The 12,707-nt window shown below is 39.6% G+C and overlaps 1 protein-coding gene across 1 annotated transcript in view; it reads right to left on the bottom strand.

Moving 5' to 3' along the window:
- ENO2 (enolase 2) overlaps positions 1-12,707 on the bottom strand; it is a 477,844-nt gene that overhangs the window by 234,339 nt on the left and 230,798 nt on the right. The window contains exon 3 of the mRNA XM_044079597.1: positions 6,755-6,850. Coding sequence (XP_043935532.1) covers positions 6,755-6,850 — 96 coding nt within the window. The remainder of the gene's footprint in view (positions 1-6,754; positions 6,851-12,707) is intronic.

The following is a 12,707-nucleotide window of genomic DNA, read 5'->3' as shown; positions in this document are numbered from 1 at the left end:
CAAGACACAATATGAAAAATATTAGTGTTCCCCACCCCCAATACTGCAGGCTTTGCAATTTGGTGGTCTAGAAGAATGTGGAGGTGTGACAGCCTCCGCTACACACAGACACATTCATGCAGTTATGCATATATATATATATATATATATATATATATATATATATATATATATATATATATACATACATATATATATATATATATATATATATATATATATATATATACATATATATATATATATATATATATATATACATATACATATATTTATGCTCACACATTCACACACACACACATACACACACACACACACACACACACACACACACACACACACACACACACACACACACACACACACATAGCCCCCCACCTGATCACAGTCACAGACATACTTACCCATTTACCCATATAGACACACACAAAGAGACGCAGATACAGAGACACACATGCACATATGCAAGCACACTCAAACATATACACAGACACACAGACACGCACACTTATGCACAAACACACACATATACAGACCCACTCGCACACACAAATTCACAGTCACCTTACACCACTCATACCTCTACACACACTCACTGATGCAGCCACACACACACAAACATGCATGCACACCCACCCAACAGCACCTCTCTGCCAAAATCCCCGACACTTACCTCTAACAAGACTGGGTGAGCGTGAGCTTTTGACTGTATTCATTAACAAGAATAGTCAATGTTACTTATGCAACTGTATAAATGTGGTACCACAGGCATTTCTGGACAAAAGTGCATGGCTAATTAGCATGTGCTGCTCCCTTAGAGTGCCTCATTAGCATTTGCAGTAGGCCACAGAGACAGCCCACTGTCATGTTGTACCTCTTTGTGATCCAGCACCATGGCAGGGCAGTCACAGAATCAGAAATGGTCATATTTAGAGTATGGCCCTTCCTCAGGTCCCTTCCTTAATCTCTGACTGTATGAAACTTGAGAAAGCCCAGCATTTTTATAATAAACAGTTGCAGAGTTAAGATGCTTATTCTTATCATTTAAGATTAAACATCCTGAATTGGCTCTCTCTAAAATGTTTTTGATTAAGTTAATACTTAATATTAGCTTTTCCTGGATAAAATGTGAATGTGTTTCTTAGAAAATGTACTCAGATTGAGTTTTATTTTTATTCCTATAATCTGAGAGGTAACTTTAGGTTAGAAGCCTTGACTATTTGAAATAATACTGCCACCAGTCTTTTTACTAATAGAGTTACCCCATACTGGAACAAATTACCTCCCTTTATGCAACATGATTTTTGGGATATAGAATTTAATTAAGGGTATTTTTGGACTGATGATTCACCATTGTCTTTCAGTATGGCATGTATGCATAAATGCAGTGTTGAGGTACTTAATGGAGGGTTCTATTTTTTATATCAGAGGAAACATAACCAGGTCTCACATGTACAGTGTTGAAGAGTTGGGGGACAGTTCTGCTTTTCAGTTTTTGTGAGGAAAGGCATGTTCCTAACATAACCTGTGACAGTAGGAGGTACTGTCAGCCATGCCAGGAGAAATAGGGTAGTGGATTTGTAACATATGCCAGCACAGCTAGCTGGAATTTTGTAAATAATTATATGTTATTTGTATATCAAGCTGATTTGCACAGATGCGTGTGCTGAAAATGTATTTGTGAGGTTTGATTGCGTTAAAATGTATCAACAGTGTGCCTTGCTGGAAGAAAGAGAGATGTGCATGCATTATTGTAACTGTTTAAATGTATATGTTGTACTGAAAGTGAAGAGGTTAATCTTAATTCACCTGACTTTGGAAAATATATATGAAATTAAATTACTTTATGGGTTAAGCCACAAAGATGTTATCCCACAGTTTTGAATGGAGCCTGAAACCCAAAGTCTGTGCTAGAGAATTGTTGGTAGCTCCTGTAGGAAGAGTGAAATGGTTTTATGGTTTTATGACTTCCAACAACTGCACCACTTCTGAACAAAGCTCTGTCTCTGTGTATTGTAGCACATAGTTGCTAAACACTGATAGCTTCTAATGATGTGGGATAGTGCAGGAAAGAGAGTCAGGTGACCAGATGTATGTGCTGTCATTCTGTACAGAAATAATGTTTTAATAATAGAGGAGACTGAAGTCTCAGCAGCATTCTGTATTCTATCTTGGATCTGACAACAAGGACCACTCACCCATCTTACCTTGCTCTATTCAGTAAGTAAGAACAGTAATTATTTTAATCAATCAGGAATAGATAGTGAGACTTGCTAAATACTGTTTTTCTATAACTGTGTGACTTTCCATCAGTGTTGTTTTTGATATTCTCTGTGATGAAACTCTGGTGTTTACTGTAAACAGATATTTAGTATTTTCATGTTTTTTATTATTTATTATTAAATATATTTAAACTTCTCATTGTGGTGGTCCTTTCAGAAAAAAAAATTAAGTTTTGAGAGTATTTACACATATTTATTTGGTGACAGCTCTGGCCACTCCTGAAGCCTTGCTCTTTGGTCAACATTACCATGTGTATTAATATTAATTTCACTCAGTATAATTGGGTACCCTTGCAAGAGCCTTAAAGCAGCTGACAGGGGTTTGGTGGCAGTGATAACTACCTTATAGTGGGGGCAGAAGGGGGCATAGGTTCATAGGTTGGTACTAGGCTATTGGCCCTAGGGCCTATACAAGCCTAGTCATAACAATTCCCTGGCTATTTCTTCCCAAACTATTTACTTCCCTGGACCCCTGTCTAGCAGGGTGACTGATGTGATCCCTGGGGTGAATTTCCTTTCTCCCATCCAATCATCAAGGTTCCTTTTGAAGAGGGCCAAAGAGGCACTCTGCTTGACATGTATGGGCAGTCTATTCCAGAGTCTGGGGAGTCTCTGGGTGAGGAACCTATCCCTCCAGCATGTTTTGTTTATTGTGATGACAAGGTTTAGCTCCCTGGAGCATGTGGCTCTGAGGGATTGGGATTACCTTAAGTGTAGCATGTCCAACAGCTCTGGGTTTTACATGGCCTTGTATGTTAAGCAGAGATCGCCTCTGAGTAGAAGATATATGACAGAGTATAACTGGAGTTTTTTAAGGCGGTCAGCATAGGGCATCTGCTTTAGGCCTGTGATTCTTTTAGTGAGGTATTTTTGCGGCCTTTCCAGTTGCTGCAGATGTCTTGAGAGGTACATACCAAACAGGGCGTTGTATTCTATAATGGGTCTAATGAGGGATGAGTACAGTGGGACAATGACCTCCTTTTTTCTGGATGAAAAGCCCTTAGTGATAAGCTGTGCCACATAGAAGGATTTCCTGACTGTTGTGGCAATGTGGTTATCGAAGGTGAGACCACTGTCCACCTGTGTCCCTAAGGCTCTTATCACATTTTCGGTGTTTAGTGTACTGCCACCTATGTGGTAATTCAGGTTTACCTTTAAAACCAAGAATCACAGTGTTTTGAGTGTTCATATGCGCGACTCGAAACCACAAAATTGCAAATGTTGACAAACCTTCATGTTCGAAAAACAGCAAATCGAACAGCAGATTCGCTGTTTTACGAACATGAATGTCAATGAAAAAAAAAACAAAGTGTAAAGAAGGGGGCAAGCCCCCCTCCACACCCCGTTACTTTATTATTCTAACACTGAGATTGCACTACAGTGGGGAAAGGAACCATTTTGTGATCCCCACTATAGTGCAATCTGCCCCTGAATGTCGAATGTGCAATGAGTGAATCGCACTGTACATTCGCTCATTGCACATTCGAACATTTTTCCGTTTGGTGTTTGCAAACCTTGCAGACTGCCTTTCGGAAATGTTCTGTTCACCCTTCTGCAATATGCGGTTTTAAAGGTAAACCGGTAATTCACAGGTACATGTTTTTTCCCAAAGGGGATAACTATATATTTCTTGGCATTGAGCTTGAGCCCATGGCTGTGGCACCAAGCATCTGTTTCTGTAAAGCCCTTTTGTAGAGTATCCACATCATTTGGGGATTCAATAATGGCTCCCAGTTTGCAGTCATCTGCAAACTTTGTTAGCCAGAGTCCGTTAGTGTTGGCCTGTACTTTAGAGAAGTAAATGCCAAACAAGAGCGGTCCCAGGACTGCACCCTGAGGTACTCCACTTGTCACTTGTCTGGAGCTGGATTTAGAGTTGGCTACTTTTACAGTGTGGGTTCTGTCAGTAAGCCAGTTGGCAACCCATCGAGTGATGTAGGGATTAATGTCCAGCCTTGGCGAGGTCCAGAAAGGTTGTGTGGACCACCTTACCCTCATCCACAGCTCTGGAGACTGATTCAAAGAAGTCAATCAGGTTCAGGAGACAAGATCGGCCCTTCACAAACCCAAACTGGGTGGGGTCCAGTGTTTGAAGGTTGCCAGTGTTTTTGTTTATAAGTTTCATGATAATACGTTCCATGGCCTTGCAGATCAGGCTCATCAGACTGATGGGGCAGTAGTTCCTGGGATGGTGGATCCCTCCTGGGATAACTGTAGCTGTGCACCACTCAGTGGGCATGAAGCCTGAGGTGAGGCTATGATTAAACATGACACTTAGGTGAAGTGCCAGTTCATTTTGTAGTTCATGTATTACACAGCCTGGGATGTCATTTGGTCCCATGGATGCTATATTCTTAGCTTTGGAGAATACGTTTTTTACCTGTGTGGTCATTATTACCGGAATTTGGCAATCTTCCAGTATTGAAATGGACCATTTAGTGGGTGAGAGGGGGGTGAAGTTGGCACTGAATTGATCTGCTAGGATATTGGCAATATCTTGGGATCAGTATATTTAATTCCATTCTGTTGTAGCTCAGAGCAGATCTAAGCATTGCCATTTAGATTCTTGACATAGTTATAGAATGCCTTGAGGTTGTCTTTGGAATCTTTGGCAATTTTATTTTCGTAACTAGCTTTGGAGGATTTTATGAGGAATCTCAGCTTCTTACTGAGGCTGATAAGGGAGTTTTTTGCACCTCGGATTTTCCTCTTTTTTGCAACAGGTTCTTCCTTTTGTTGTAAAGTTTGTTTATGGCAGGGGAATACCAGATTGGCTTCCTTTTTTTGGAGGAGAGCATCTTGGTTCTATTTGGGATGGCATGATTCATGCAGGAGTGGATGTGCTCATACAGTGCCTTAGTGTAGGACTCAGCAGTTGAACTTTCAGTTCTCGTCTGCATGGGTGTCATGAAGTTTGTCACTTCTGACTTGAGTAGCATAAAGTTGGCTTTGGAGAAGTTTTTTATGGAGGTTTCCTTACTGGGGGGTGGGGTGGGATGTGGATGTTAAGGGTAATTAGTTTATGGTCTGACCTGACCCACGAGGGGGTGACCATAGGTGTGGAGCACCGATTTCCCATGTTGATAATAACCAGGTCTAGCACAGCAGGTGAATCTATACCAGCCTTTCCCAGGTGTGTGTGTGTGTGTGTGTGTGTGTGTGTGTGTGTGTGTGTGTGTGTGTGTGTGTGTGTGTGTGTGTGTGAGACCAGATCAAATTTCAGAGTGTGTGTGTGTGTGTGTGTGTGTGTGTGTGTGTGTGTGTGTGTGTGTGTGTGTGTGTGTGTGTGTGTGTGTGTGTGTGTCAGCTGCTTAGAGCAGGGACACAAACCACTGGTTTCAGACAGAGGGTGTGGGAGGACTTAGCTTGGAACCCTAGCCTAGACTCGTCTCTAACCTGTGCCAGTGGGGAGTTGTACTGGGGGTCTGGACAGATATAGAAAGGAACCAAACCCTGGACGGAGCATGTTCCCTGGATGCTCTTAAGAGAAACTGTGCTTGATGCAGAGGTCTGCATCTGGAAATACTGAATGTATCTATTTTTATTCCAAGTGAACATCCTCCTCCAGTGTCAGAGGTGAGGATTCAGGTTCCTTGATTATTGTCCCAGCTTGGGGACATCAAATAACCCACCCATTTTTAGTGTGTAATAAGTGGAACCATGTTGTCCTTGACTTATAGGATATGCTTAATGTACTTAACACCAGTGCTTATTGTCTTGACGTAATAGGCAAGGGGTTTATCAACATTTATGAATATTAAAACAGACATTTTGCAGTAGCTCTGGGTCATAGGCAGAACATATTCTACAGCTAAAAGGAGTATATTTCCATATATGACTTGTGCATTTCTGGGTTATAGTGTGGACATCTGTCACCCATCAAATTCTGAGTGGAAGTTTACTGTAAATGTAGGGATATGATGTAGTGGACTCATTCCAGTACAAACAAATGAAACTAGGCATTAGGCACAAAGGCACAATACCCCCTACCCTCAACTTCCCAGTACACAATAATTATGACACAACTTGCTTTTTGTAGCATTCATCACACCTGTAATGGTCCATATGTGGTAAGAATATGAGCATACTATAAATGGATCACTTATGTTTTAAAATAGTGACAGTGACGCATGCATACCCTTTCCTTGGTAATGGGATTTCAACAACATGGTACACAATAATTCTAACACAACATGCTTTTTGCAGCATTCAACAGACCTGTAAAGGTCTGTATGTGGTAAGAATATGCACAAAATATAAATGGATCACTTATGTTTTAAAGTAGAGACAGTGACACATGCATACGCTTTCCCTGGTAATGGGATTTCAACACCCCGGTACAGAATAATTCTAACACAACATGATTTTTGCAGCATTCAACAGACCTGTAAATGTCTGTATGTGGTAAGAATATGAACAAAATATAAATGGATCACTTATGTTTTAAAGTAGTAACAGTGACGCATGCATACCCTTTCCCAGGTAACGGGATTTGTCATTGTCTCGCAGCTCCAGTGCTTCGTAGATCCCAGTTGAGGCACCACTGGGGACAGCTGCACGGAACAAACCTGAAATGATAAAAAATTGGAGAATTTACACCTGAGGCTACAGGTAGGTACAGCTATTTAAAAGCATTCAGCCATAACATAGCATAATTTCAAGTCCAGAGTGGCAGCGAGTCCCTGCTGTCTATGTTTCTGTTTTCTTCCTGCTTAACTGTTCACTGGCCACATTTAAAGGGCTTCTAAATGAGTACAAATAAAGTTAATAACACACCCGTGTTTAATGCAGCAACACAATTCAGCTGTTAGGCGTAGACATGCGCTGTCAGACAATATATGAAGTCACCAACATACAGAAGGAAATGATAACAAGGCTGCCTTGTGTCGTTTGTCGTTTGTTATAGCAGTATAATACAGGCTCCTTATGTAATCTGTCTATTTAGAGATCTTGGTCTCTGCATGTATGTATGTTATCTATACAGTATATGCATCTGTCAATATATCTATCTACATATCTAGCTAGCTAACTACCTGCTTACCTACTTGCCTATTTAGCTGTTTATCTATCTATCTATCTATCTATCTATCTATCTATCTATCTATCTATCTATCTATCTATCTACCTACCTGTCCGTCTATCTATCTATCTATCTATCTATCTATCTATCTATCTGTCTGTCTATCTGCTTGCAGTCTCACTGCAAATATATATCTACAGACTTTAACTATCTGTCTATCTGTCTTATGTCTGTTACCTGCGCACAGACACTATCTACCTGACATCTGCCTATAGATAGTTTTACCTACATGTCATTAACCTCCAGTCTGTGTGTCTACAGACATCGTCTATGTATTTATGTAGCTATCTGTTTATATTATTTACATACATTGTCTCTCATTCTGCCTGTCTGATTTGTAATAATATCTGTCATCTTCAGACATCATCTATGTATTTATGTAGCTATCTGTTTATATTATTTACATACATTGTCTCTCTTTCTGCCTGTCTGATTTGTAATAATATCTGTCATCTACAGACATCATCTATGTATTTATGTAGCTATCTCTTTATATTATTTACATACATTGTCTCTCTTTCTGCCTGTCTGATTTGTAATAATATCTGTCATCTATAGACATTGTCTATGTATTTGTGCAGCTATCTGTTTATATTATTTACATACATATTGTCTCTCTTTCTGCCTGTCTGATTTGTAATAATATCTGTCATTTATCTGTATAGTTGTGTGACTGGCAACACTTCCATTAGTCTGTTTTTTTTTTTTTTTGCTATAATCAGAAATAATGTAATGTGCCAAGTCACTGGGAATAAAGCATTATTTGGTGAAACAAAGCTTTCCAATTGCTTGCAGGCCTGTTGTATTAAAACAATAATAAAGAAGCAAATCTTTTCATTTGATTTCTTTCATAAATTATCTGTAGGCTTTTCTGCTATTCCTCAAGCTGAAATTGGCCCAGCTAGGACCTTATTATCATGCATTTTTATTATTTTTACTTCCTCAAGCTGAAATCGGCCCAGCTAGGACCTTGTTATCATGCATTTTTATTATTGTTACAAAGACAAAGTGAGACTTTCACCACTTTAGACGCATGCAGCAGGGCTGCTAAGTCTAGCGACTGAAACTCTTGGGCTTTTGAAGAGAAAGGAGTTTGAGGAAATGGAACTAATGTGCTCGTTACTGCAGTCCCCGGTTTATCAGGGTCTGTGTGATTGTATATATCTGAGTACGTGTGTGTGGGATCCTTTTTTCCACTATTTTTCACTTTGAGGAACACCTTCTATGTCATAACTTTGCCACCACGTGTTCTTTGACATTTCTAATGAAAGGCTTTCCAAATATAGCACCCCCATTATTTCTTAACCAGAGAAGTGAAGCAGAGTTCTGAGATATCTAAATAAACTGCAAATGATTTCTGAAAACCTACCTAAGTGTGATTGGAGCAGCAAATGTGTATCCTGCAGGGCAGACTCGTTATCTGTGCTAAAGCTCTGATAAGCTCGTTTTGCAAGCTGATAATGTGCTAAATGCTAAAACATTTTTATGAAATGCTTCATCTTCCTGTGAAACAGTGTAGATGGTACCCAGAATAGAACATCAGCCAGTTCACTGATGTCGCAGGTAAGGATGAAAGGGATACTAGAAGCATTACGTTAAGCATTAAATGGAGGTAAGAAGAACAGCAACAGCGTTTAATCTATTTCCAGGCAGGGTATATTGCAAGGTACAGCTGATAACTGAGGGAACAAGAAAAGAATTAGTGATCGACTGTGTATTTGTCTCTGAGTCTTGTAAAAGGTTACACAAGAAGTCGCTGGATACAGAGAAATGTTCCAGGTACCATGCTTGGCACAAGTTCTCAGGGTAAAGGAAAAGCAAAGGACAAATTATGAAGGGTAAAGGAAAAGCAAAGGACAAATTATGAAGGGTAAGTTCACAGGATAGTATTGGCCAGACCACTAATCAAGTCCCACTAGTATAGCTATGCAGCAATAATCTTTTTAAGGGAGCTTTCCGTATAGCACTGTTTCCCACACATGACAGGTTCAGAATTATTTATTCATTCATTTATTTATTTGGCATGTGTTTAACAGGACAGATATAATAAAGTCATAGCATTCAAGCACAAATATGAAAACATTAGTTTTTCAGAATGAGAATTTAACAGACATAATAAAGTCATAACATTCAAGCACAAAAGTTGAAAAACTGCACATTACTTTGGCAGAATAAAAACTCGACAGACATACTAAAGTCATTGTGTTCAAGCATAAATTATAAGGAAAGCCTGATAATAGGAAGATACAGCATTATTTACATAATAGATGATTATCATAATGATTATTAATATTCTAAAGGTCATGAAATATGGTAACAGATTATATTGGTGAAGGCATAGGATAGTATGACTACAGAAGGGTAGGGTGTGATAGAGGGGATTGTAGGAATAGATGTGGAAAAGGTACGAGTGTAACCTCAGGTACTATGCATAGAGAAAGGGAGGGCAGGGTAAGTTAGCAGTAGGGATAGAGACAGTACAGGCAGGAAAAGGTATAAGACTACCTCAGCCTGGACTCATACAGGAGTAAATCCAAGCTTTGTTGAAGTATTATTTTATGGAGGTTTTGAAGGATAGCAGGTTAGTAGCAGTTTTGATAGTTAAAGGAAGGGAGTTCCATAGTTTTGCCACAGAGCCCGAGTAAAGGCTTAGGCCTGGGGCTTTGTTAGGTTTGTAAGTTGTGAGGAGATGTTTGTCTTCAGATCTGAGATGTTTATTTGGGATATAAAAGTTGATTAATGGGCTAAGAACAGGATAAGCTAGTGGGTTGTGGATGATTTTGTATACCGTAGTAAGATGTACATATTGGAGGTGAAGGGGGAGTTCAAGCCATCTTAGGGAATGTAGGACTTTACAGTGATGAGTTAGAGGGGTTGTCTTTATGGCAAATTTGGCAATTTTGTTATAGCAGCTTTCTAGGTTTTTTCTTAGGGAGGTCTGTAAGTTAGTTAGAATTGGGGCCCCATATAACAGTGAGGGCAAAAGGTAGGTTTTGGCCAGGGTAATTTTGGTAGCTGCTGTGAGGAAGTTTTTATTCTTGTATAGCATGCCTAGATTTTGGTGGGTTTTTTTATACTGTTTTGTATGTGTAGGTCAAACTTAAGATTATCGTCACTTGTGGCACCTAGTAGTTTGTTCTGCCAAACCAATTCAATTCCAGTATTGTTGGTTGAAGAGATCTTGAAGTTTGTTTTGTTGGAGCTATGAAGTTTGTGGGTGAAGAGAAGGAGCTTTGTTTTTTTTGGGGGGTTCAGTAGGAGTTCAGCATTGGAGAGCCATGTGTCTATGGAAGAGAAAGCTTGTTGTGTTATGTGTTGTAGGTTAGTTAATGAGCCTGTTACACAGATGATAGTGGAGTCATCTGCATATTGGATTAGAGTGCCTTCACAGGAGGATGTATGTAAGTTATTGATGAAGACATTAAATAGAAATGAGCCAAGGATAGATCCTTGAGGTACACCTGTGGGGGGTGATGTGATATGGCAGATAGAGCCCTGCCATTTTACTGCTTGCTGCCTATTAGCTAGGTAGCTAGAAAACCACTGAAGTGAGTAGGAGGAAAGACTAATTCTGTAAAGCTCTTTAAGGAGTTTGGGGTGAGATACCATGTTAAATGCTTTTGTCAAATCTAGAAATACTGCAGTTACTAGTTTACCAGTGTCATAGGCTTTGTTGACAGAGTCCATGAAAGAAATAAGGCTGTTGAGGTACTGTGTGCAGGTCTCAAACCATGTTGAGTTTGGGAAACTAGGTTGTTGTGTGTAAGATGGTGTAGAAGTTGTAGGTGCACACATTTTTCTAGAATCTTGGGGGGGGGGGGCAAGATTGCAATAGGGCAAAAGTTTGTGATGTCAGTGGAGTTGCCTTTCTTATTGTAAAGGGATAATGTGTGATCTTTTCCATAGGTTAGAGACATGTGATTCAGCTATGGATCTATTAATTAAGATGCTAACAGGGAATGCTATTGCCTCTGTGGCAAACTTTAGGTATTCTGGTGGGAGGTTGTCTGCTGAGGTTGAGCAAGGTTTCAGTTTTTGTAGAAGTTTTTTTTATTTGAGATAAAGGGATGGGCTGGAAAGTACTCTGGGGATGGTTTGTTTTTTAGTTATGAGTGAGAGGTTGGTTGTGTGTGTGTAATGTGTGGGTGTGTAGGTTAGTACTGGTGGTATTAGTAGAAGCAGTGAGTTGGGGTGGATGAGTTGTGTTTACTTTTAGGTGGGATATAGACTCTATAAACTATGTGTTGAATTTGGTGGGTGTTTGAAGAGGTGGTATATTGGGGTATGGATTGGGACTATTTGTATTTTCTGGGTTGAGTAGTGACATTAAAGAGGACCAGAATTTCTTTGGGTTGTTTTTGGGGTTATCTTGAATGTAGGAATAGTATGATTTTTTTGTCTTGCAATATTTGTCTTTTTGTTTGATTGTGAAGTTGTCTGTATAACTAAAGATTTACATTGTTTTTATTCTTTTATTCTAGCCAGGCAGTTCATGCTTTTCCCCTGTCTTTCATTAGAATTTTACAGGATTTGGTGAGCCATGGGGCACAGTTATTTTTTATTATTTTTTGTTCACTGAGGGGACAGGGAGTTAAGAATGCTTAGGAAGGTGTTGAAATGTTCAACTGCATCATTAAGGGGAAGTTTTTTAGGATGGACCAGTCTATAGCTTTTAGAGATTCATTAATTACCTCTTTGCTGAATTGTTGTAGGTTGTGTACAGTTTTAAACTTATGTTGCTTCGTAAGTGAAGTGATAGTGGCGCAGTGGTGCAGCGGTTTGCATTGTCACCTCACAGCAAGAGGTTCTCTGGTTTGATTCTCAGCTCGGGTGCCTTCTGTGTGGATTCTGCATGTCCTACCTGTGTTCATGTGTGTTTCCTCTGGGTGCTCCGGTTTCCTCCCATATTACAAGGACATGCATCTGGAATGTTTCTCCCTGGGTATCTGCTGAAAACTGGCCATTTTTTTACTGGGAATGTCCAAGCCAGACATTCCCAGTAAACAAATGTTAAATAAATAAGTAAATAAATAAATAAATAAAAATAATTCTGTGAGTATAGGCTGGTACATGGTCACTTAAGGAGTAGGGGTGTGTGCCTGAGGATGCATAGTTAGAAGGGTTTGAGACTAGTATCCAGTCTAGGGTGGAGTGTTGGATATTATTTTTGTATATCTGGTACGAGTATTCATAAGTTGAGTAAAGCCACAGAGGTTTAGACTGTTTGTTGGGTGGTGTGAGGCAGTGTCTGTCAGTCAATGTTAACATCCCCTAGGATAATGGTTTCATTCGATATTGTTTTAGCTATCCAGGCTAGAACATTTTCTAGAATGGGAATGTTTTGC

This window comes from Protopterus annectens, chromosome 8.part0 (genome assembly GCF_019279795.1).
Source record: "Protopterus annectens isolate FY-2018-M chromosome 8.part0, PAN1.0, whole genome shotgun sequence".
NCBI classification, from domain to species: Eukaryota; Metazoa; Chordata; order Ceratodontiformes; family Protopteridae; genus Protopterus; species Protopterus annectens.
The sequence above is the reverse complement of the archived record's forward strand: the minus strand, read 5'-3'. Positions and strand labels throughout refer to the sequence as shown.